This window comes from Nansenia antarctica (genome assembly GCF_963989245.1).
Source record: "Nansenia antarctica genome assembly, chromosome: 9".
Lineage (NCBI taxonomy): Eukaryota > Metazoa > Chordata > Actinopteri > Argentiniformes > Microstomatidae > Nansenia > Nansenia antarctica.
In genome coordinates this window covers 20,047,758-20,073,657 of record NC_137679.1, presented here as the reverse complement: position 1 = coordinate 20,073,657, position 25,900 = coordinate 20,047,758, and the positions used below count along the sequence as shown (strand labels likewise).

The window sequence follows — 25,900 nt, the reverse complement described above, 5'->3', positions numbered from 1 at the left end:
TACTCTATCCGGACACGTTGGAATTATTTTCCTAACCCCCGGAGAATCAAAGTTATTGACCTGCAAAGGGTGCCTCCTTGACCGGCTTTTCCCGTGAATAACACCGGTTATGGAGGTGGTACAAACATAAGACTATTATTGCTAAATTCACCATCAGTATACGGTCATTTTGAGCCCTTAACCACCGCGCTGACACCCCGAGAAGATATACTTTTAATATGAAACTCGATCAACCGGGCGTTCACCGGCTGCTGGACGAAACTCCCAACTCCCGCTGTCAGCGAGGCGAGGGAATATTTATATCCGGGAATTCGCTCCTTGCTGTGTCCACGGTGATAGGAGTGGAGGATCGACTCCATTCAAATAGTGTTGGATTCCCTGTCTTCTACTCTATCCGGACACGTTGGAATTATTTTCCTAACCCCCGGAGAATCAAAGTTATTGACCTGCAAAGGGTGCCTCCTTGACCGGCTTTTCCCGTGAATAACACCGGTTATGGAGGTGGTACAAACATAAGACTATTATTGCTAAATTCACCATCAGTATACGGTCATTTTGAGCCCTTAACCACCGCGCTGACACCCCGAGAAGATATACTTTTAATATGAAACTCGATCAACCGGGCGTTCACCGGCTGCTGGACGAAACTCCCAACTCCCGCTGTCAGCGAGGGAATATTTATATCCGGGAATTCGCTCCTTGCTGTGTCCACGGTGATAGGAGTGGAGGATCGACTCCATTCAAATAGTGTTGGATTCCCTGTCTTCTACTCTATCCGGACACATTGGAATTATTTTCCTAACCCACGGGAAATCCAAGTTATTAACCCGCAAAAAGTGGGTTTTGCCCGTGGGTTTTGCCCGCAAAAAGTGCCTTTTGCCCGTCAGGTGGGCGTTTCCACTATGCTGTGACGTCACATGAAAGCTATGATGGGGGTTTTACAAATGGTATATTCAACAGACTGCCAGCATGTTGATCGGCGGTGTCGGACCGATTGTGTTGGGCCGGTCTGAGCCACATGGCAGGGCCTAATTTGTGTCCCAGTCCAGCCCTGCGTGTGACGCTGCACACCGTTGATTGGTCAATGGAAAATCGTCATCCCAAGTCCATATATTTCTTCACTAACCGCCATCTTGAAATACCACATTCGCTCTAGGAAAATGTCACTACAGTTTCTGTAATAGCTTATTAATAAAGATTCGAAAAATTATGCTGACCATCGTATTATCTTAGTTTAATGTCATTTCAATGAATCATAGAACTTTTATTTACAACAAGCACAACACAAAAATCGCTATTATGCACCGTCTTTGCCCGTGAATAACACCGGCTGTGGAGGTGGTACAAACACAATACTCCTTTGCTAACTTCACCATCGGTCTACGGTCATTTTGAGCCCTTAACCACCGCGCTGACACCCCGAGAAGATGTGCTTTTAACCGTAAACTCGATGAACCGGGAGTTCGCCCGCTGCCGTCCAGCCATTTTCGCCGTTCACTCATGAGTCAAATGCTGGTTTTAACAGGGAATTCGCTCCGCGCTGTGTCCACGGTGATAGGAGTGGAGGATCGACTCCATTCAAAAACTTTGGGATTCCCTGGCTTGTCCTCTTTCCGAACACGTTTGAATTGTTATCCTAACCCCCGGTAAACCGAAGTTATTAACCCGCAAACGGCACCGTGTTTGTCTGTGAATAACACCGGCTGTGGAGGTGGTACAAACACAATACTCCTTTGCTAACTTCACCATCTGTCTACGGTCATTTTGAGCCCTTAACCACCGCGCTGACACCCCGAGAACTTATGCTTTTAACCGTAAACTCGATGAACCGGGAGTTCACCCGGCCGCTGCTGCTGTGCTGTCCAGCCATTTTCGCCGTTCACTCATGAGTCAAATGCCGGTAGATTCGCGTCTTGTCGGCGTTTCCCGATGATGATACTACAGTTCATAAAGCAGACAAGTGAAGGCAGTGGTTTTAAGGGTTCAAAAAACATGACTTTATTATGTGTACATAGCTTCCTCTCTCTCTTTCTCTTTCTCTCCAAAAAAATCACGGCTGTTGTTGCTGTGTGTGTACACCCGGAAGCTTTTTGCCAGGCTGCGTGTGACGCGTAACTCCGCCTACTATCGTCTACTCCTCCTACTAGTCCGGGTCGGTTTGTGTATAATGGAAAACCAGAACTGATCTAAACCGAACTGGGCCGACCTGACGCGAACCGAACTGGGCCGACCTGGGCTGCTGATGGAAAAGCCCAAGTCATTTACTATGTTTACTAGTTGGATGTGAGAAAGCTCAAAGAAATGTTCCCAGCAACTTTTTCTTTCCAGTTTGTGGAAAGGGGTAGCCAAGACCATCTATGGTATTGTGCCATTATACCAAAGTGTATGACAGGAATATTCAGTCATGACAACAGAGAAGTGCCTTGATCAAATGACTTCCTGTTATAGCGGGTGTAAATAACCTACTACTGGGGCATCAACCTGTCTGTTCTTCTGAAAATAGATGTGAGCACAGCTTGACATCTTAACTTCAGCAAAGCTTACACAGAGCATTAAGCTAGATCTGTTTACCATGTGTTGAGGGATCAAAATCAACATCCTTTAAACAAGCCAATCACAAACAGTTTGTCCCCTGTACAAACAGTACAGGGGACAGTGCCAGTCACAGTACAGGATCTTTATTTCTATCATGCTGACATTTGCAGTGACAGTAGGTGAAATCAGGGCCCTGTTTAACATGCTCAAGAGCAGCCACATGGTGGATGAGTTTAATGGAGTCTGAACTGTGAATCAATACAAAAAATACACCTCCTATGTCTTTGATGTATCAAAAGCTCCCTCATTTCATGCTTTCTGGATGGGGCAACCATGAAGGTTTAATCAATGCAGGTAGCTGCCTCCATCAGCTCCATCAGACGCAAAACATCAAAGGATAACGAGGATCTAAACTCACATGTTTTAAGTGCTGTCAATCTCATTTAACAAACAGGTACTGTATATACTGTATACTGTGGGCCTACACCAAACGTGTAGTAGCGACTTGGCCGGTCACATTATGCTAGGGGGGCCTGGGGACATTCACCCCCCCCCCCCCCGAGAAATAGTTTTTATATGCTCATTTCTAGTGACTTTTGGGAATCTTGAGTTATAGTTGAAGCAACGTAAAACAGCTAACAGGGGCCTTGTAGAGGGGCACTTACTGGGCCATTCATACTGTACTGAATACCAGTATGATGCCTCTCTCCCTCTCCCTCTCTGCCTGTCTGTCTGTCCTTAGCTGTCAAGTCAAGACATGCATACACCCTCTAGACTAAAGCTGTTATCATTTCATCAGAGATGAATTATTATTCAGAATGATTCACACTATGACAGATCATCAGTCTATGAACTCTATGGGCTTAGAGAGGCTCCAACCCGGCCTCTCTCTCTCTCCCTGTCTGCTGCCTGCTTGTCTGTTCATTGTTTGCTGTCACACTCCTGCCATGATTATGATAGTACCAAACAAAGTCTTTAACCCATGCAACACACCTTCATGACCCATAATCACTGTGATGCAATTTGCCAGCAAGTTTGTCAGGGGCGGTGAGGGCAGCTGCCAAGTTTAGTGACACATCCATTGCTGCTGTTGCAACAACTTGCTGACCCTATGATGAAGACTAAGACACTGAATGACTGAAGTTATTCTGTAGCTAGCAAATATTATTTGCTTCGAAACACTACTCCCTATAATGTTTTCTACATAGCCAGAACAACCCCAAGTCCCGCCACCACAAAATCGGCGATTCGGTTTTGAAAATAAAGGTCCTGCCACAGTAAAATCAGTGACTTGTTTTTTATACAAACACACACACACACACACACACACACACACACACACACACGCACACACTCACACACATGTACTTTGCATGTCATTTTGGTCCGAAATGTAAGCCACAGGCTGTTTCAAAGAGTTTTCCCAGAAAAAGGGCAATCATCCTCTTGAAGGATTCAATAGGTGACCTTTGGAACAAAATGTCATTAAGCACAGTAGCCAAAGGTTTTACTCCACAGACTGATTGCTGCAACTCATTCAGTGGTACAAAGTAAAGACTACTAATGACGAAGAAGACAACAGAATGTCAGACTTTGATCTCCACATCAGTTCACTATTCATGGCACAGTCGTCTGCAGACAGACCTTCTGCTGTGTTCTTGGGTAGGTTTTAGTGAGTGACATGTGTTGTTTACTAGGATTTTGTGTTGTTTACTTAGGATAGCCAAACAGTTATTTGTTGTTTTGTGAGTAAGGTAGATAGCGCCTTTGTTAGCATCAGTTAACAAACCACTGAAACTGTGTGCTCACCTATGCCACCCCTATAGCCTACTTAGAATTCTACTAAATGAATAGGCTAGATGGTGGGAGGAAGAAATAGGTTGTCAAAGATAAAACATAATGAATAAATACATTTGTTGCAGACCTACTAAACATGCAACACACTGTACAGTTTTGTAATGAACGGTAATGTTGTGTGGAATAAAAAAATAATGATTAATTCATTGATTTGTAGATTTGCTGTAGAATAATACTGTGGATTGAAATGATTTCACTAGCCTACTTCTTACAGTACAAGTACAGTACACTGAGTCTATGGAAAACCTACACTATAGAAGTGTCCACACCTCTGACCTGAAATTTGTGTTACAGAATGACGAGGTGAGAGGTTCTGAGAGACCTTGATGAGTCACCAGCACTTCAGGTATTTGTCATTGATTGTCATTGTATAAGCAATTCTATTTTATGAACATAGTAGTATTTCATAAAAGTGGTGTTGGTAACAGTGAGTAATCATTTTAAATGTACTGTCTTCTTCTTATTACAGCTTTGATGCCCAGATGGGATGGGAAGGAACTACACCGAAGTCCCACTAGATGCTTTATGGACTAATGATAAATGCATACACGCGGACACAACATTATTATTTTTTACCGTTCTATCATTGTATTGCTCAATTTTATCTTGCCTAATTGTTTCCATTGCCATGAATTTTACTCTCTTGTACTTGTAATGGGATGTAATAAACTTTTGGCACACATATAAATCATGCAATATAAAATCATGATTCTTGAATTATTATTATTATTATTATTATTATTATTATTATTATTATTATTATTATTTAGCAATTTAAACATGTCAGCCCTGCAAGTTTATTTCCTGAGGGTTAGCTGACAACCCCACTGACAGATGACAGGTAGATAATGACAGGTAGTGTAATGGGGGAGTGGTTGTCTTGAGGGAGTAGTTGGGGTGGAGTTAACCAGCTATTGTTCCCACCCATTACCTCTGTGAAAAAAGCTATGAATACTTTTGTGGTAACCTAACTTATGAATAATGGGAATGCCATCCAGGATTCAAGTTAACCATTTATTGCAGAACGGTAAGTATCAACGTGGTACCCTGGTCACTTGCTAGCTTAATCTGGGACCCCAGCTATTCAACAGGTAACTCAAGCCCAACACATCTGGTGGTCCCCTACTGGCGTGAGGTGATACTACAGGTAGTCTAACCCAGGATATCACAACATTGAGGCTGGATATCTCAGCAAAGTGATTTGGAGGGTATCAGCATTCAAATATCCATAACTTCTTCAACTTGTTTCAGTTATTATCAGTATTTATCAGTATTTCAATGTATGACATATAATTTGAAAGCTTACAATATACCCTTTCATAATCTGGAAAAAAATGAAAAATTATGTTGCCAGACTTGCAGAATTTTTTACCAGACCCAGTCACACGGTTCTTTGGTGGAAAGGCATTTTTTAAAGGCATTTTTAACGAACTCCCAGCAAAGTCAAAACACGAAAATCTGCGCTCACTACCTTTTCCAGTTGAACATAACCTAAACTATTTAGATGCTGCTATTGTTTGCTAAATTACAAAATCCTTACATCCCACCATTTTTGGTGCAAAGAATGCAAAGTTCTAATGTAGCCTATGGAGACGTTGTACTTGATCCCAAAGTCTGTTCAAACTAATTGAGTCAACTCGTATTATGCTTATCATCAAGTTCTCCCATACTGTGCTTATGGACTAGTATAGTATTGTAGCGAACGGGAATCTTCTAGTGTAACTCGCCCCATGCGGGAGTCGAACCCCGACCTCCCACATAACCGACGGCCGCGCTAACCATTAGACCAAGAGAGTTAACTCCCTTGGTGGAGCTGTTAACGGGCCTCATACAGGATCGTTACACTATCCTCACCGTTCGGGAGAGCGTGCCCTCACGCTTCACTATGTCAAGTCCCTCACGTGGACACGCCTCTCCGATGGCCTTCCTTCCATCCCAACTTTCTGACACCAGTGTAGCGAACAGGAATCTTCTAGTGTAACTCGCCCCATGCGGGAGTCGAACCCCGACCTCCCACATAACCGACGGCCGCGCTAACCATTAGACCAAGAGAGTTAACTCCCTTGGTGGAGCTGTTAACGGGCCTCATACAGGATCGTTACAGTATGCTTATATCAACGGTAATCAAGTGCTTTAGTTGGCGAGCGAACTTGGTGATGGTAAGCACTGGTAATACGAGTAGACTCGCTGGAATGAGACAGGCGCGCGAGACCGCCACACACCACATATCTGCCACATACCTCCGTCCCACATGTATACATCATCATATTTTTCTATATAAAACAGAGGTATAATATGGCAGATATATATATGGTACATGGCAGTCCCCCGCGCCCGTCCCGCTCCAGTTCTGCATCCAGTTGAATGCAATGCAGTATTGAATGAAATGATTCAAGTAGATCGCGCAACCAGGAAATTGCCGACATGTGTGAAAGGGAACAACACAGGAATCTACCGGCATTTGGCTCATGTGTGAACGGCGAAAATGCCCGGTTGGCACAGCTTGGGATTCCATGGAAATTACAGGGAACTATGTGTGAAAGAGGCTATAGTCTCACTAAAGTCATGATTCTGGGTTCCCGGGATGAATGCTCCTCTAAATGGAGTGTGACAAACCTCTAGGTAGAGCTGTAGTTTCATCCCCAATCAAAACTGTGCACTGTTCCTACCCCCCTCAAACAGAATATGCCGTTTCACAGGGTCGTCAAGTGTAACTTGAGAACACAACATTGTTAAAAATCCACAGGGTTTATAGTGTCAAGCAGGGTACCTGTGATTAGCACCATAGCAGACCCCTGCTGTGCAGAGCTCAACCAATGGGCCCCTAGGGTCTGATTAGTACAGAGAGGAAACAGGCTGGTCAGTGGGACTCATCTGCCACTACAACCCAGGCTTCAGCTTCCCAATGAAATAGGATCCAGGAACCTAAGCCAAGGTTAATGTTCTAAAACTAGGGTAAACTAGATCCTGTCTCTGACGGGAGGGCATAGCCTGATCGCTCTCTCTCTCTCTCTCTCTCTCTCTCTCTCTCTCTCTCTCTCTCTCTCTCTCTCTCTCTCTCTCTCTCTCGCTCTCTCTCTCTCTCTCTCTCTCTCTCTCTCTCTCCCTCTCTCTGCCTAGCTCTGCTTTGGTCTTAAACTGAGGACTATGTGGTCAATTAACATTATGAATTAACATTATGTTATGAACCATACAGTCAACACTTACGCCCACATTTTATGTTTAAAAAAGGGTAACACAAATCCTGTAGCACTTTAGGAGTACAATGTGTGTTACCTGACTTCTGGGCAGAGTAGAGAGTAGAGGGAAGAAGATTGGTATAAATGACAGAGGATGTTAAATAAGCACTAGCTGATGAAGCCGTTCTGATCATGGTGGAGAGAGATTGAGACAGGTTTAGAGAATGTACACACACTGACAGAGGCTCTTATCTGGACAGAATCTCTTCAGGTTTTTCCACTAGTCATTTAATGACATGATAATGAAATGCTTAAGGCATTTAAAGTGGGCCTAATTCAAACATGCATGCACAATATTGTCAGTACTTACTGTACTTGTCATCTTTTTCCGCATATATTTCTTTGTTTGTTTTTGTTTGTTTGTTTTTTGTTTTTCCTCATATTGATTTATGAAACACAGGATAAGATGTAAATTCCTTTGTGCAGGTACGTACGTGAGAGTGTGTGTGTGTGTGTGTGCGTGTGTGTCGTCTTGATGGTGAGTGATTCATGCGGGGGGGGGGGGGGCTGGGGTTAGGTTTAATTTCGGACGCATCATCAGTAGTGTTCCTCCAGGTCATGGGGTGTTTCGGCCATCACACTATACACCCTCGCCAGAGGTGGCCAGCTCAGGGGGATCAGCCCCGAACTTGCGTCAATCCTAATTCGTCATGAGAATGGCTGACGTCTCATGAGACTATGCAAGGCAGGGGCGTCCTTTTCCCTGAGTCAGGCCTAAGCTGACCGCATACCTTCTGGTTGGCTACTTCGGGGCCCAGCAGGGATCTTTCCTTCTCATAAAAAGCCACTGGCTGCTTCTTTCGGCTGCTTCCGATGCAGCTTTGACGGCTGAACGCAGGCTTTGGCCTCTGATTCCCAGGTCTGTAAGCAATCTGGTGGTAGATCTTGCCACAAACCCTCTGCACCCCACCTCCACTGGGCGGACTTCAGTGTTCCAGCCGCGGTGTTGTGCTTCGGCGGCGAGCTCAGCATAGCGTAGATGTTTCCGCTCGTAAGCTTCATCCACTGCGTCCTCCCAGGGTACGGTTAGTTCAATGATGTACACCTTTTTTAGAGAAGGGGACCAGAGAACCAAGTCAGGTCTCAGGGTGGTTATGGCGATCTCTTTAGGAAACACAAGCTGTCGTCCAATATCAGTCAGCATCTTCCAGTCGCGGGCCAACCGTAGCTGGCCTCGCTCAGATGGTGTCGAGCTGCTCCTGGTAACCTTTGCCCCCTCACGGACAAAGGTAATTGCCTGTTGGTGGTTGGATGCTGATGGCGGTAGGGAGTTGGTGGCAGCTCGTTTGTCCTCCAGGGTGGATGCAAAGATCTTCAGGACTTGGTTGTGACGCCACGTGTAGCGTCCTTGGGCGAGACTAGTTTTGCACCCTGAAAGAATGTGCCTGAGGGTGGCTGGCGTGGAACAAAGGGCACACCCCGGGTCTTCACCATACCACTGGCCAAGGTTAACTGGTGTTGGAAGGACGTCGTATGTAGCTCTGATAATAAAGCTCAACTGCCTCGCTTCCATGGCCCACATGTCCTTCCAGCTAATCTTCCTCCTCTCCACACTGTCCCATCGCGTCCACTGTCCCTGCTTGGCAAGAGAGACTGCCTTGGCCCATCTTCCAGCCTCCTCCTGATGGCGTACTTCCTCCACCACCATCTTCCTCCGTTCTGGTGCTGTGGCCTTACTCCAAGCAGGGCGAGCAGCTGTTAGCCCGAAGCCTCCTCTTCCCTGCTGAACATACCCCACAATATCAGCATGTTTGAGGGCTGCTGTTGCTTCCTCCACCGCTTTGGCTGGTGTCCATTTGCGCCCGGTTGTCAAGGTTGGTGCGTTGTTGCTCACCACTAAATCTCTGGATTCATTCAGTGTCATCTGGAGTCTTGTTTTTGCACACTTGAACTCCTCTGTGAGACTGGTGAGGGGCAGCTTGAGGATGCTATCTCCGTAGAGACCTATGGTGGTAAGGCATCGTGGAATTCCGAGCCATTTCTTGATGTAGCCTGTGACTCCTCTTTCCAACTTCTCTACGGTTGAGATTGGGACCTCATACACTGCGAGGGGCCACAGCATCCGTGGTAGGAGTCCAAACTGCAGGCACCAAGCCTTTAACTTTCCAGGTAGCTGTGTTTTATCGATGGACTGCAGGCCACTGCTGATATCTTTGCGCAGTTGTAGAACCTGGTCTTTGTCCTTCAGGCTTGCATCATACCACCTGCCAAGGCTTTTTACAGGTTGCTCAGACACTGTTGGGATTGGATCATCGCCGATGAAGAATTTCAGGTCAGAGAGCACTCCCTTCACAATTGAGATGCTTCGTGACTTGGATGGTTTGATCTTCATACGGGCCCAACTGATGTTCTCTTCCAGTTTTCTGAGCAGCCTCCTGGTGCATAGTGGTCAACGTTGTAATGTCGTCCATGTAAGCTCTGAGCGGAGGGAGACGCTGACCAGAGTCAACTCGCTGTCCGCCTACAACCCATTTTGAGGCTCGGATGATGACTTCCATTGCCATCACAAATGCCAGGGGTGAAATAGTGCATCCCGCCATGATGCCTACTTCCAGGCACTGCCAAGAGGTGGTAAAGTCAGAGGTGGTAAAGCAGAACTGCATGTCTTGGAAGTAGGATTTAACCAGGGCTATGATGGTGTCCGGTATGTGGAAGAAGTCGAAGGCAGACCACAGGAGTTCGTGGGGCACAGAGCCAAAGGCATTGGCAAGGTCCAGAAAGACGACGTGAATGTCCCGTCTCTCCACCTTTGCCGTTTGGATCTGGTGCCAGATCATGCTGAAATGTTCTGAGCACCCCGAGAATCCTGATATTCCTGCTTTCTGTACGGATGTGTCGATGTATTTGTTTCTTCTCAGATACTCGGCCATCCTCTGTGCAATGACACTAAAGAAGATTTTGCCCTCAACGTTTAGCAGGGAGATTGGACGGAATTGGCTGATGTTGACTGCATCCTTCTCCTTTGGGATGAGGACTCCTCCTGCCCTGCACCACGCTTTAGGTATTATCTTCTTCTGCCATGCTGTTCTCATGAGCCTCCAGAGAAACCTCAGGACATCTGATGCGTTCTTATACACCTTGTATGAATATAATTTTAAGTGGCAATGCAGAATGATATCCCAGACACATCATCATTTACATAGACAAAGTAGATAGACACAATGTGTACTGTCTGCCATGCCAACTATGATTGCTATGGTAATGGTTCTCACTTAAAGAAGTTGTTCGCTTAAAACTTGTTTAGTTTTCCTCCCTGTCACCACTGTGGGATGCATGCATGGATGCATCCATGACTGTTCCATTTGTGTCACGGATAGCTGCAACACAAACTTCCTCTTTCATATTTATAACACTAACTATAGCTGAGTCATTGTGTTATCAGTAAGACAGGCACCCTTGGGGGAGGGAAAAGGGAAAAAATCTCAGTGGCAGAAAATCAGTATTTCCGTTTACGTCATGCACTCCATTTTTGCATCATGTGACCCCTTAAACCATGAAAATGCAGAGAAAGTTCCTCACAGTGGTTGCTATGGAGATAACCTACCATTAGTACATTGGGGTAATAAAGATAGATGTGTTTTACAAATCGTATGCTAATGCCTTGGAGGATTTATGAGGTTGCTGATTTTAATATGTGGATAAACAGATCAATTGGTCACTTCATTTGTTTCTGTTCTGCTTTTTAGACAGACTAGGACCCAACACCAAAACAACCAAACACAAGGAGCTTAGCTTTAATCCTGTCCTCAGTAAAACGTCACAGCTCTCCCCTCCTGCCTAGCTCATTTGCTGCAAAACAGCCCACTATTATTGTCTATGATCCAAGGATTGGTTTGCTTTTATGCTGTCAGCTACGTCTGACTGGGCTGCCGCCTCTTTGTGTGTTTACTATATTGTTTTGTTTTTATTTCCTCATCCACCAGATCCAACGAGGGAGAAAACAGCATGAATCAAGGGGAGGTTCTGCCCACAGCCTGAGGGAGAGGTCTTCAAAAGACCTCATATAATCTGGAGCAGGCCTCGTCAGCTTATTAAAGTGAATCCAATCTCACACTCCAGGCTATCTGCAATGGTTACAGTAGCTTTTTTTAATAGTGAGTTTATGTGTAATGGCAATCTCAGAAGAGGGTGGTTGACGCAGATAGCTAGAACCGCAGCTACATCATGCACCTTCTGGCTGGGGTTTAGATGGTCATGGGTCAACAAACTTTGACTAAATTAGACTATTTTGACACACGAGACTGAAATGACACATGACACATGAGACTGAAATGAGTGCATATCTCAAACCGCAGAGTCAAACATAATTCTGTGATGCAATGCAATGATCTCACATCCTTGCCGGTGTTCTACTGAGTCATGTTGCGCACATAGTGTCAACACTGCAAAGTTATGAAAATGTAGTTGACAGGTTATCGTCACAAAGTGAAGCATAAAGGCATATGTAAAATAGCTCTATACCTGCTATATGAAATATAACAATATATTAAGATAATGTGGTCCATATATGGTTCAATATGTTCCATGTGTTCCATTTTAAAGTAGGTCACCTCCACAAGTGAATGAATGAATGAATGAATGAATGAATGAATGAAGTACCTGTTAGTTTGCCTATGCTACCGGTAAGCACCAAATGACATAGAGTAGCAGCTGCTTCATAACAAAGCCATATTCTGACACACTTGGCATAAACCATATTTCAATACTGGACCTTCACCGTCGTCTTAAGGAAATATTTTATTACAGGTTATGTTATGAATACATTACTTCCTGCTATTTCAGTGGTATTATAACCTAATGGAAACAAAGAGATTGTAAACTTTATTGTGTGATGGTGGGGAGAAATAGGGGGGAGAAAAAGGGATAGATTCATAGGCTATTATCTTATTACAATGGCGTTTTGTTATATATGTTTGTGAAAAAAAAGCAGCATCCGCACACTCAAATCTGTGCAAACGTTTATTATATTATAGCTTTCGGTCATAGACCTTCTTCAGGCATTATATGTATATATGTTATATATGTTTGTACAATAACCCAGATTTGACTATGCAATCAACAGGGACTTAATTGGATGAGTTTGTGGAAGTAGATAGGCCTGCATGCCGTGCAGTCAAGGAAGAAGTTTACTATCAGCCCGAGGGACAGGGCCTTTGATTCAGTGGATTGCTTAGTGAGGTAAACGGCAAAACCACAGTTCTGTGACACAGTTCAATGACAGCTCTGCTCTGTCTCTGCATAGGCATTGTGTCTGAGTTTACATACATAGAGCATTGCAGTTTTGAATTTTTGAATTTCATTTTTGAACTTCAAAGGAAATACATCACCGCCAAGAAACTCAATAGTTACCTTTGCATTACTATTTAAGTTACAATTATGGGCTATTTCCAACAGATTACACAGTCGATTTGAGTTACAAAGTCTTGTTTTGATATTGCATGACTAATATAAATGTACTAAGCACACACAGACCGTTGAAGAAGTTCCTCTTAGACTGGCACCAGCATTTTCAATGCACATTGGTTTCGAAGGCGTATACATTTAATATGTTTCAGAGAGAGTAGGAATGATGTGTAGGACATTTAAGTAATGAATGAAATAAATCATTCACATCCAACGGGGTTGCAGATTGCCGTCCTCCTCACGTTAATGGCATACCTTTCTGCTCAGTCTGGGACATAGACACTTAATATTCAACCCCTCTGTTATAGATTTCCGAACATTCTGACGACTGAAATGTATGTGACCAGGTTTAGTCCTTTATGTGTGACATTCTGAGAATAAAATAAATGTCATGAAAATAGATATTAATCCAAAATGTATTTCCTTTCTTCAAAAGTCTCAGTTGTCACTGCATCGAAAAACAAAGATAAGGACCAGAGAGAACATAGCAATCAAAAAAATGTCACCATTTCTGGAATATCACATAGGTGTGATATTCACACACACATCATCAGTCACATATCCACCAGGATGCCTGTCATGTCTGAATGATAAACAGTTGAAATGTTGAACAAAAGTATGACTCCTCTGCTAATCTGGACAAAAGGTTAGACTGCAACATTTCTTCTCATAATCTGTAAATGCGCTACAACTCACTTTGAAACATAAAATGTGGATACGTTAAGTTTGTGTGATTTTAGGGGTGATACAGTTTAGTAAAAAGTGTCATTCAAAAATCAACATAACCCATAACATAATTTACAATGAGGACTCTCTAAAAAGTCTCTCCCTAACCCACCAGGCCTTGTCTGTCTCTCTGTGGACAGCAGGCCTAATGCGACACGCTCACTTAAAGCGCTGTACCTACTAATTAGGCAGTTGTGTGTCACATTGTCATGGTGGAGCACTACACATCTGGGGGGGGCTTAATATACCCGCGGTGCTATTAGTATGGACCTTCACACACTCCCTCAGATCACCATGAGGAGGGATGAGACCTCGAGCACCACTCATTAGGCACACAACCACATGTCTGAGGGGGAAGAACTTGACATAATTTGACCAGAGCCATTGGCAATGGCACTGGGTCACACAGTGGAGACAGCCTGCACAAGCCACTGCAGGCAATTAGGTGGAATGTACGGAAATGAACAGATAATATGAAACAGTAGAGTTACAAAGTCTATACTATAGGAATACTGTCTCTCACAAAATATGTGATGACATGTATGTACTGACACATTTTGTCTTATATAGACGTATGCCGTCGAACAATAGCATTTTAATCGTAATCGTCAATCACATAATTCGAGAAGTAACACTATTGTACAAACTATTGTGTGTGGATTGATTGAGCCATGATCTACGGAATTAGTCATAAATCCCTATCAACCTTGAGGTTTATATTACAATCTGTCTTTCAAGTCTGTCTGGGGGGGGGGGGCATGCTGGTGATTAATGGGAGGTAACAAGCCCTTTAAAGATGTGTGTGACCACAGAGCTGCTGTGATGGACTGTAATGGTGATCCGGGTGGCTGGTGACGAAACGCTGACGTCTAAGAAAGATGAGTCACCCGTCCACGTCCCCAGTGACAGAGGAGGGGCCCCCCATGCCACTGCCCGTTCTGCCACGAGTCTGCCTCCCGTCTCCCAGCCCCCCAGCGTCAGACTGCAGCGCCAGACACACACACACACACACACACAGACAGCTCAGTTCCATTGGGCCGTTCTATGCATATGCTCAGCTTAGAGACTCTTTGAGACATTTAACACACTAGCTCTTGCAGACCAGAGGGACAGGACTAGACCAGACCTACTATATATAGCTCTCACTGTGTGTGTGTGTGTGTGTGTGTGTGTGTGTGTGTGTGTGTGTGTGTGTGTGTGTGTGGGAGTGTGTGTGTGTGTGCGTGTGTGTGTGTGCGTACGTGTGCGTGTGTGTGATCCTCTCTCGTGCTAACAACAGCTGGTCCCACCACTTTCCCATCTGCTTCCATTATACTGGTGTTGCAAACAGAAAAGTCATGTAGAGTGGGTGTGTTTATAAGTTGCCCAGCAACTATGTGTCTGTTATCACAAAAGGGTCTGGCTGAGGTCAGATTATGAGAAGGGTGCTTTCTGGGCAGGGGGGGGGGGGGTTTGATAGCTCTGCTTTAAATTATAAGAGGATAATAACAGTTTGACCTGGACCACAAATTAAGAGAGAAGCAGGGTGGCCGTAACAGTGAAACAGTCCGAGAAACAAACTGTGTTAAACACCTACTGTGTATTGAGAATAACAGGATTGAAACCAGCTATGCATACAGAGGAATAGGTTAGCACACACGCTCTCTTGTTACAAGTTGGAGGCTGTATTCAAAACAAAAGTGTCTTTTCATGTGTAGCTCTTTATGACTAGCTAGTTCATGAACCGCACCCTCAGTCTTTCACTTTTAGATTTAAGAGTATACTGGGGCCATATTAACTGAATATACAGATTGTGCAAGAAGGGAAGAGTCTTGTGTCTGCTGCCTGCAATTTAGCAAGTAGATAATACAGTAAGTAAAACATTTAATGAAACTACAATAGCTGTAAGTCCTCGTGTTTCATAAGGTAAACCATAATACCCCAGAGCCCCAGCCTCCATCATACACAGAGAGTGTCTGGGGTACTGACACATATTCAGCTCTGCCTTGAAAGGACATTAGGTTCCTCTGGATGAAGAAGATATGATCCTGGAGCCTCATGTGCTCTCCTCTATTCTCTCTCTCTCTTTCTCTCCCTCCCTCTCTCTCTCTCCCTCCCTCTCTTATTGGCTGTGTGCTGTGCACAGCAGGCGTGGATGTGGCTGAGAGAGGCGAGGAGCAGGTAGGCTTGATTAGAGCTGGAGTGCCAGCTCACGTGTGCTCCTCCGCGTGTTCCTATGCGTGTCACGCTCTGAATGATGCACTGCCACATGGCCCTGTCAAGCCAACACACTGTGTGTGACAATGGAGCAGTGACTATCAATGAAAATGTCTATTTCTCTTTCTGTCCAAGCACAAACAGATTGTTTTGATACAGGGCACTGCATTTTGTAGACCTTGGAAACTGTGGAGAGTGAGTCAGACCTGACAGTATGGCAGGACACCAGATTGTCTACGTCTTCGATCTGGGACCCATCCAAACTAAATAAAATCTTCTTTTAAACATAATACATACTGAGAAGCATTATGAAGTATGTGTATGTTCTCAGTATTACTGATAACAAGCCATTATCCTAATGGCTCTTTGATGAATTCATGTGGCATACATGATGTTTCTTACAAATCTGCTGCATACTGTACACAACAGTATACTTATTGGACAGTGGAGGATAATCAAGCAAAACTCTAAACTACATAAGGAGAATTCACTTTGAGAGATTCAGTGTCCCAGTAAATATCCTCTCACAGCACAGTTTCCAAAAATAAAAAGCAGAAGTAGATCAGTTTCAAGGCAGTATCATATTACACTGAGGGCTATGTCGGTGGGAGCGATAAGTGTGGAGCTCACCAGCAATAAGTGAAAAGGGTAAACATCCAGTGAGATTAAATATGCCACATGCACAGCAGGTCAAACACAGGCTTGAGAATGTTACTCTTGCAGTACCAGGTCAACCAAACATACTGTATACTCATAAACTAAAATAAGATACAAAACCCCTTCAAAATATATACTTTATGAATTTGAATCATGTTTTTCAATGGTTACATCCCTAAACTAATTTGACAAATTTTACAAAGTTCATTGCAGACCTGAGGCCTACAGATGCTGATAAAATCAACACTTGTGTGTTATCTTGTGTGTAATTGTCGTGCGTGAGGACTAGTCAGCCTGCTGCTAGCATTCTAGGAAAACAACACCTCAAGAGCACATTTCAGGTATGCTAAATACTAATGCCCCTACAACCCTGCACTGTCAATTAATGATGACACCGCCTACATAATAACCCTACTTCCTATGACTAGACATAAGCCATGGTTTAGTGTGCTTTAAGGTGCTTTTGAATTGCTCAAGGTTTTCAACATGCAATGGTGAGAATACTGTAGCCCTCTCAAGTGTTTTCGATACAGTCACATTAGGTGACTCAGGATCCAATGCTTTTGACCCTGATAGTTTGGATGTTAATGCTATGGGGAGTGAGTCACACACTACCTTGGTTCAGAGAGCCTCACCTCACTGGTTCCTTTAGTGGTCAGCCCTGCTTACACATGGTGCGTCACTGCAGCTCATTAGATCTAATGGTCACGTCAGGGAGATACACACACACACACACACACACACGAACACACACACACACACACACACACACACACACACACACACACACACACACACACTCTTCCAAGCACACACAAGCACAGTTCCAAGCTTGCAGGCACAATCATAAGCAAACCCTCTCTGTGAGGGATTTACTATTCCAGTAAATGTCCTCTTAACAGCAGCGATCCAAATAACAAAAGCAGAAGTACAAGTTTCTGGGTGGTATCATGTTACAATCAGCTTGTGTCGATGGGTCATAACTAAGCAAAGGACAGGCCAACAATCATTTCAAGAATTAAGTAAACAAACACTGCACGCATGCACTCTAACAGCATGACTTTTTGACTACTATTACAGTAAGTGTAGGGAGTGAAAGGTGGTGTCATACCAATTAATGTTTTACCAAATCAAGACTATGCAGTTCCAGTTTGACTACTACTGACTGTACTGGTGTAGCTATGGCTTTATTTCCAGTAAAATCTTGGGAATGAACCCAATTGGATCTGAGTGTTTAGTTATTAGTGCCAGAGAACAAGCTCCAGCCAGTTCTTTTCTCTTGTCGTTCTGGTCTTCCTCAAGTCTTGGCAAAGCCCTGGAGTCACATGGCCTGGATGTGTTGATTCACATCCCTGTTGCAAACAGACGGTTCATACACTATATGCTTAACGTGTATGAGTGTGCATGCGTGTCATATGGAATTATACGTCATTGCAATTGTTACTTTATCCTTAAGAACGGCCACACCACACAGAGAATGTCTGAGAATGTGTTAGTTTGGGGAACTACATTCCCTGCTGTATAGGGGTGTGTCTCGGAGGCAATGGGGAAAGACGTGGCTTTGTAAACCACAACACCACACACATTTATAATCTGATTCAACGAAAGGCTGTGTGGGAAATTAGCCAAACAATACACAATCAATCAAACCGCAATATTCAGAGGAATTAACTTTAAGCAACGACCTTAACGAACCAATCAATGTTATTCAACCACGGCAGGTAAATACTTGACCTACATGCAGCAGTAAGGATAACACCTTCAGACTGAAGCTAATCTCCAGCCTTGCTTTGCTACAGAACAGTACCACTGACTGGTTAAACCTTTGGTTGTCATCCCCAGGCCAGTCAGCCCCAGTGGGCCAGAGCACGAGACACGAGCACGAGACACTCCTCTCTTGTCCTTTGGTCAAACTTGTTTTGCTTTGCTCACTCAGAAATCCGATCATGATAGCCATCTGTGAAGTCTCAACAGAATCTCCACTTTTCCACTGCAGGACAGGTACTCACATGAAAAATGTTATCCTATCGCATGCGTTATCCACGAGGGCTACATTCATGTTGTATACACATTGTATGCATCCTCTTAAGACTTTGATGAACCGCCTGAATAGTGAGTTGACTTTGTGTTCACTCTACCTAAGCCCTTTGGGGTTTGTTTATTATACTACTTGACATGTCCCCCAAATCATACAGTAGTCAATAAACAGTGTTCTCTCCAGCATGCATCGCTCACAAGGCTGTCTGTTATCTCTGCTAAGGGAACAACATTTCTGCCAAAAATGCTAGTGAAGTAATACCATCCCTGCCAGGACAAAAGGTCCTGATGACTATAATGAGGACTTCCTCATGCAACTTTCCGGTGTCACCCACCTCTGCAGTGTCTTCTTTCACAAAATAATGTTTTGCATATGAATGGCATATTTATAAAGCATTGCCGTTGTTGCAGGTGTCAAATATGAGTGAATATGAATGTCAAGTATAGGCACCCCCATTTGCAAATGATGTGTCCATTACAGCTGTGGCGATTGCTGTGGCAATCGCCACAGCTGTCATGGACACATTTTATGTTGCTGACTTTGGGTCAGTGAAGAGCGGAGAGGCAAAGTCCTCATACCCCAAAGGGTATTTAATAGTGTTGTTCTAGGGTCTGTGCAGAGATGTTAGCTCTCCACTGTCTGCATGTCTTCCCCTGGAAATGCTACAACGCTTTCTCGGGACAGGGATGACAGATGCTGCGTGTGTCAGAGACCGAGAGGATGGTGGAGCCTCATTTTTATTGCGATGCTCTATGGCTCATTGCCGCTAGATCAGACTGCACAAACGTCATTGTGCTTTACACTTGATTTACCCCGAAACATCTCACCAGCCTGTCTGATGTACTGAGTCAGGTAAATTGCTGCCTGTGAGGACTATACCAGGGGTTTCATTGGCCATCTATAACATGATCAAACAATAAGTCTCCTACAAGTCTCTTATGATTAGATGCACTACTAGGTATAACACCCACAAACCACACCACATTGCATCCCAGCCAGTGAATGAGTCTGTTTGCAGACTGTTCAGACAGAAAGCTGTGAAGTGCTCTCAGCAGCGACAGTGGCACTGTCTGCAACAGGTGACCGACAGGGTTCAATAAATGTCTCCACCAAAGAATGGGTAGAGGCTAATGAGATTCTCCATCCTTGTCCCTCTGTCGTTTTACAGCTTAGACACACAGATTTCCACATTTTTCTTCATCAAAAGAATGTTTGTTTTTCGTTTTTTACTTGCAATGCAGTTCTCATCCTTCAACCCTGAATAATATCATTATTGCAATTATTGTTTAATTAATTTGTGAATTTAATTCCCCCCCCCCCCCCCCCCCCCGTAATTTACATCTTCACTGCACTTAAATAAAGAATCAAATTGATTGTTACATGTCAGAGACCTAAATCACACATCAAGCCCCTTATTCTTGAAAATGGCAGGGGAAAGAAACTTGGTTCAACAGCTCTGTCACCACCCTTTTAGGAGTTGGCAAGGTTCCCAGGAGGTCTACCTTGGGTAACAGGGCTAAATGTGACTCCTCAGTACACAGCCTTAATCAACTGCATCAAAACAATCATTAACTAAGCTGCTACCTGCCACCTTTCTGTACCTGCACTAAGAAAAGAGGACTCACCACAGGAGAGAATAATAGATAGAAATATATACTCTTCTCCAAGTAGTGTCTCCCTCTCATCCAATCACACTCTCTAAAGCACATTAACAACCACTCTGGACCCTTTCTAGAGCAGCAGAAACACAAACAAGACCTCACTCAGCATAAGACCACACGTATACTGCAAAAAGTAAATCAAAGTAAGATTATCATATCTTAAATCAAGACAATATATGCATGTTTTTTGTCTGACTGCACTAGTTTTAAAATATGTTTTACTTGGCAAGAGACATTTTCCTGTTCTGTTTGGCAGATAATTGTGCTTATTTTAAGTAATAATTATTTAAGAAATATAAGGCCACACAATTACATGAAAATGATCTGACCAAGGACACACTTGCCTAAGAAACATATCTAAATTTCGGGATATAAACTATGACGTGCAAAAGGAGTGCAAAGGATGTTTGTTTATAGGAATGTATAGGAATAATGTTTATACTGGACAGTTGCGTGCTGTTTGTAGCTGTATACATCTGGTATCACATCTTGACTAGACACATTAAGTTGCAAGCATTCTCTGTAAAAAAAAATCTACAAATCAAGTGGAAAAACATGACATGGTTACATGATCCCGTCACACAGTGGCAGATACAGTACAACGGTATTAATGCATTTGGTTATTCTGTATGTTTGCAGGACCTCATGAATGGAGCAAGGGTTGTAAACCCAACCCAATTTACCCAATAAACCCAACCCATTGTAATTTGAGTGGTGTCCTGTCCTCCCATAGGGTGGGAGGATAGAGGCCTCTGGCCGTTTCTCAATGGTGTTTGGGGGGAGACCATCTGCTCCTGTTTATGGTTCATTAGCCATGCTACTGGGGACAGATAGGCTGCCCTCACAGCAACAGGTACAATGGGACTGTGCTCCTCGGTTTGATGATAGATGTCACATTACTTTTTTTAAATGAGGGTGATGAATGACCAAATCTGTGTTTCAGTTTTTACTCCCTCACACCCACTCCTATCGACTGAAAGTCAATTGATTCATATAACATGCTTTACTAGTTTTATAATTTTGAGGCACATAACAACAACGTTTTTTTGTTCTGTTTTTCAGCTTCTTTACCTTCCCAGAAGTCCATAGGTGTGCTGTGAATCTGCCAGCAGTAATGCGATCTCATCCTTCTGCATGGATATGGCACACTCCTCTAGGGCCTAGGTGCAAAACAACACTGTGTCATCCAGAGGTTTTTGCTGATACATGTATGACATCCTGGTGCTGCACAATCATTCAAGTCAGAAAATTGCCATTTAGATCAAAATATGGGTATTTGGGTATTTTCTTAGCTCCGCCTAAAACAATTTCCCACTTGCTGCGACTATTGACATTTGACATGATAAGTGTGACGTGGCTAGCCTGTTAGTGCTCACTGTGCCCAGAGTGTGACGTGGCTAGCCTGTTAGTGCTCACTGTGCCCAGAGTCGAATAAATCCCTCCTTTTTTGTGGCTCAGTTAAACAGCCTTTCAACAAATGGTATTGCGCTATAGCTATCTGGTGTTACTTTACCAAATACTTCTGTGAATGATTAACCATGTCACCACTCTGTGCTTCCGTTCTTTCAGTAGTTTTTTTTCCAGAAAACGTACTCTTTAAAACTTTACTCTAAATGACTGATTTTGACTGTTTAACCTGTCAAAAAAATGCCAACCATGCAGTTGTTGCAGAAGGTCTGCTGTACTGGAGGAACCTGCTCTAACCTCAGAACAGCTGAAGAGCCCACCTGGTTGACATCTCCTTCTCCTATGATGAAAACCAGTTTAGAGTCCTTCTCCACCACTGTCCTGTCTTCCAGCACACCCTGCATTTTGACAGTGACCTCCTGACCCCAGGAGGGGCGTGGGGCATGCTGGGGGCCCGGCTCCAGCACCTTCTTCCTCAACAGCCGGTCATCTGGGAGAGGGAGTTTCAGAGCGGGGGGAAGGGGGTTAATCTGCATGTGTTGGTCAACAGGCACTTAGAGCTGAAACTGCTTCTGGGAGAGGCTATAATGTGCATTACTCATGCAGGTGTCAACACTTCAGAAGTTTATTTTCAATTTCTTTACCATATACAATTTAAAAAAGATTATTCAGTAGGGAAGATTAGATTTTAAAAATCCATGTAATCCCCATGTGGTACCAACCAGAACCTCTTATTACAAATAAACACAATTTGATGATATTTAATAATTGATAATGATGATAAATGATGATAATTAAGTAATTTTTCACTATTTCAGTTTTATGATATCTAAAACTGTTGTTGATATTATCAATGAGTGCCATAGGCCTACCTGTGATGTCCTCCCAATCTTCTGCCATGAACAGGTCCTCGAAGGTGGAGGTGGTCCACTGTTCCAGCTCATAGTCTGGAAAGAGAGTCTCCTCGGCGTTCTCCCTCTCCTCCTCGAGCTCTGCTTCATAGGGGTCCTGAAACCGGACCGTCTTAAAACTGTTTGTCTTCTTGAGCTTTCGTTCAACCTCACACTCTGTCTCTGCACTCTCATCCTCTGGAATTTCAGAGATAGTGAGTGTGTTTATCAGAGAGCCCACGCTCTCACCACCCTGGCTGTCGTTTCTGTCCTCTTTGTCCCCATGGGGCTCCCTCTCTTCCTGCCCAGGCCCATGAGATAGTTCTCTCTCTTCCTGACTCTCCTTATCACAAAGGCCTGAATAAACCTCCCTCAATTCTGGCTCCTTGGTCTCCATCGCATGGCCCAAAAGCCCTTCAGGACACGGTTCTGTCTCCATCTCGCTGCACGGAGCAAGGGACACCATCTGTGGAAGCCTCCAGAAGAGATGATCCTCCTCGTCCAGTTTACCTCTCCCCACGTTCCCTGGCCAGCCCGTAGGTAGTACTGGTACGGAAGCACTCCCTCTGTCTAGTTAGGACTCAACAGAGCCTCCATCCATAAATGACTATCTGTAGGAGTTATGAAAACCGAGCATACACATAAACTTTTGTTAAATCTGATGCAAAATACATCCTTAACCAGTATAAATCCTGGTTGTATCAGCAGTTTGTTGAAGAGCTTTCATTTATCCTTTCTGGTAGAGCTATGGAGATGATGCAGTCACACCTCAATATCCACTCGATCCTGCTTCCCTCCTTCTCAGCCTACTAGAGAGGTAGAAGCAACAAGAAATGAACAATGTAAAGAAATTGTGCAGCACGACAAAGCACTCTCAGTCAGCAGGCTTGTGCAGCAGTAATCCATAGGATTAGAAGAGCAAAATCTAATCTACCAGGATGTCTGTAAGCCTCTTAATGACTTCATCGTGCTGCCCCATAATGTAGTTTCCATGAATGTTATCCACCAATAAGACCTCAGGGATGGCTGTCTGTACTTCAGTTTTGTCTTACTCAGTGGCGTAAGATCTTATTTTCACTTTTTAAGAAGTCAAGTGTTTATGGGGGTTTGGGTAGTTCCTACAATGGCCCATCTGACCTGGTGACCTATAAGATGTTGTTGGGTGCTAGATTATTGAATTGAGTGTTTTTTTCCTATACAGCCGACTAATCAGCGGCAATGTATGCACTGTCATTCCCTTGTTTAATCCTCTTATACGTTTGAAGAGAAAAAAACAATCAAACGGTAACGTTTGAGCAGCATAAAGTAGATATTATGATCTAATAGGATCTGAGGATAAGCAAACAGGTTTTGCTACGCTTGCCACATACCTTCTGTGGTAAGGGAGCCAATGAGCAACAATTTCAAGACAAGACAGGTCTCTCAGCCCTGGTGTCTGCACTGCATCTCACACTGTGTTGCATAACTCATGGTACTTTATGGAAGCCTTCAGCCAACAGAATCACAATGTCAGATAAGAAAATCACATAAGATATCCTTTCCTTAGCATTCTCTTACAATGTAAATAAAAAAAATAAAGCTTTAGCATCACTTATCAATAGAGTACAGAGCAGAGCACTGAACAGTGAACACAATGCACATCACTGTGAAACAATTACATTAAGATATGGTGGTTACAAACAGATTGAAGTTACTGAAGTTACCAGGTAACCCCAAACATTGTGTAATCAGAATGCAAAGTCTTTGTAAGGGATATTACAGTAAGTATAATTCATATTTTCAAGTAAACTGCTTGTTTGACTGTTTTACTGCTTTTTCTTATCATGTCAACAACTGGAAAAGTGAACCAAAAACATTCTGACTGTCATGGCTAGACCAGCTCCGAAATGAGTGTATGGTGATAACTTGAATGGGGGTATTGCAATAATATGAATAGTGGGTTGGTCACCATTTACACCAACTATTGAAGACAGATTATGAACAATGTAAATTATCTTAATATAATAATATTTTTAGATGAATATCTAATTAAGCAGAACCCACTTCAGTAGGGAAATATAAGAGCAGCCCTATACATTCGTTACGCATAAAAACATCTACTCTGCATTAGAATAAATCTACTAAGTGAAATGTGTGCATCCTATGTATTTTCATAGATTCTGTAGAAGCTCAGCATGAGCCAGACTTTTCCAATTGTACCTACATGATTATCCCTGTTTTATCCCTAACCCCTTAATACTGTACCATCGAAACACAGATTAAACTATCTAACTAAAAGGGCCTTAAACGCAAAACGAACACACAGCTGAGCCAGAGCCCCTACTGCATTCTATGATTCCTTAATATCTAGACACTGGAGACTTTGGTTCAGATTGTTTAATCTTCTGCGACACATTATTCCACATACAGTCCATACAACACACAGGAATATTCCCAGTGAGGATCTCAGAGCTATAAATTCATTATCTCCTCTTACATTAACATGAATGACAATAGATATTTTACAATGTATGAATATGTATATATCATATTCGCTGTAATACATGTGTTGTTGATAAAGTCTGGTTTAGATAGAAGTCCTCAGACAGCCATATGGCAAGTAAAGACTCCATTAGTGACTGTGAGAGAGCTCCTTAATCCACAGACCAAGCATCTTGTCTGTTAGGGATTATGGCTTTAATTAACCCAAATTCCCTATTTTTTTCATCACTGTCCGTTTCATCTGTCTGTGAACACAGGATTGACAGGCAAGATAAACTTAATATGTTTTTGGCATAATCTAGTTTAGAGTAAAAACGTTTTTCATCATGTTTTCTGGATTGTATTTATTTCCACAGAATTTAATCTGATATTATGACATCAATGCTGAAAACTGGAGCCCAGATTATAAACATTATGTTTGTTTTCTGTGCCACACAAATATGAGGGGGGTATTATTTTACATCAAGTTGTACCTTTCAGGGTTTGTAAGGGCTTTATAATGAGTTAATATACAGTAATGAATCATTCATTTATATCTTTGAATCAGTTTTGGGGTACAGTACCAAGGGGTGATTTGTTCTTCTAGGAGCACTGCAATAGATCTGGTAACAGAGAGCTACAGTAAAAGCAAGCAGAACAATTAATACACAAAGAATAATAACAACACTATTATCACAATTAAAACTGTGTGTGTGCGTGTGCGTGTGCGTGTGCGCGTGTGCGTGTGCGTGTGCGCGTGCGTGTGTGTGAGTGTGAGTGTGAGTGTGAGTGTGAGTGTGAGTGTGTCTGTGTCTGTGTCTGTGTCTGTGT

General features: G+C 43.3%; 1 protein-coding gene across 1 annotated transcript in view; it reads right to left on the bottom strand.

Moving 5' to 3' along the window:
* fkbp16 (FKBP prolyl isomerase 16) overlaps positions 1–25,900 on the bottom strand; it is a 49,097-nt gene that overhangs the window by 22,926 nt on the left and 271 nt on the right. Inside the window, exons 2-6 of the mRNA XM_080539083.1 lie at positions 25,654–25,706; positions 23,980–24,095; positions 22,592–23,418; positions 22,040–22,209; positions 21,384–21,472 (exon numbers count right to left, since the gene is read on the bottom strand). Coding sequence (XP_080395209.1) covers positions 21,384–21,472; positions 22,040–22,209; positions 22,592–23,075 — 743 coding nt within the window. The 5' untranslated portion in view covers positions 23,076–23,418; positions 23,980–24,095; positions 25,654–25,706. The remainder of the gene's footprint in view (positions 1–21,383; positions 21,473–22,039; positions 22,210–22,591; positions 23,419–23,979; positions 24,096–25,653; positions 25,707–25,900) is intronic.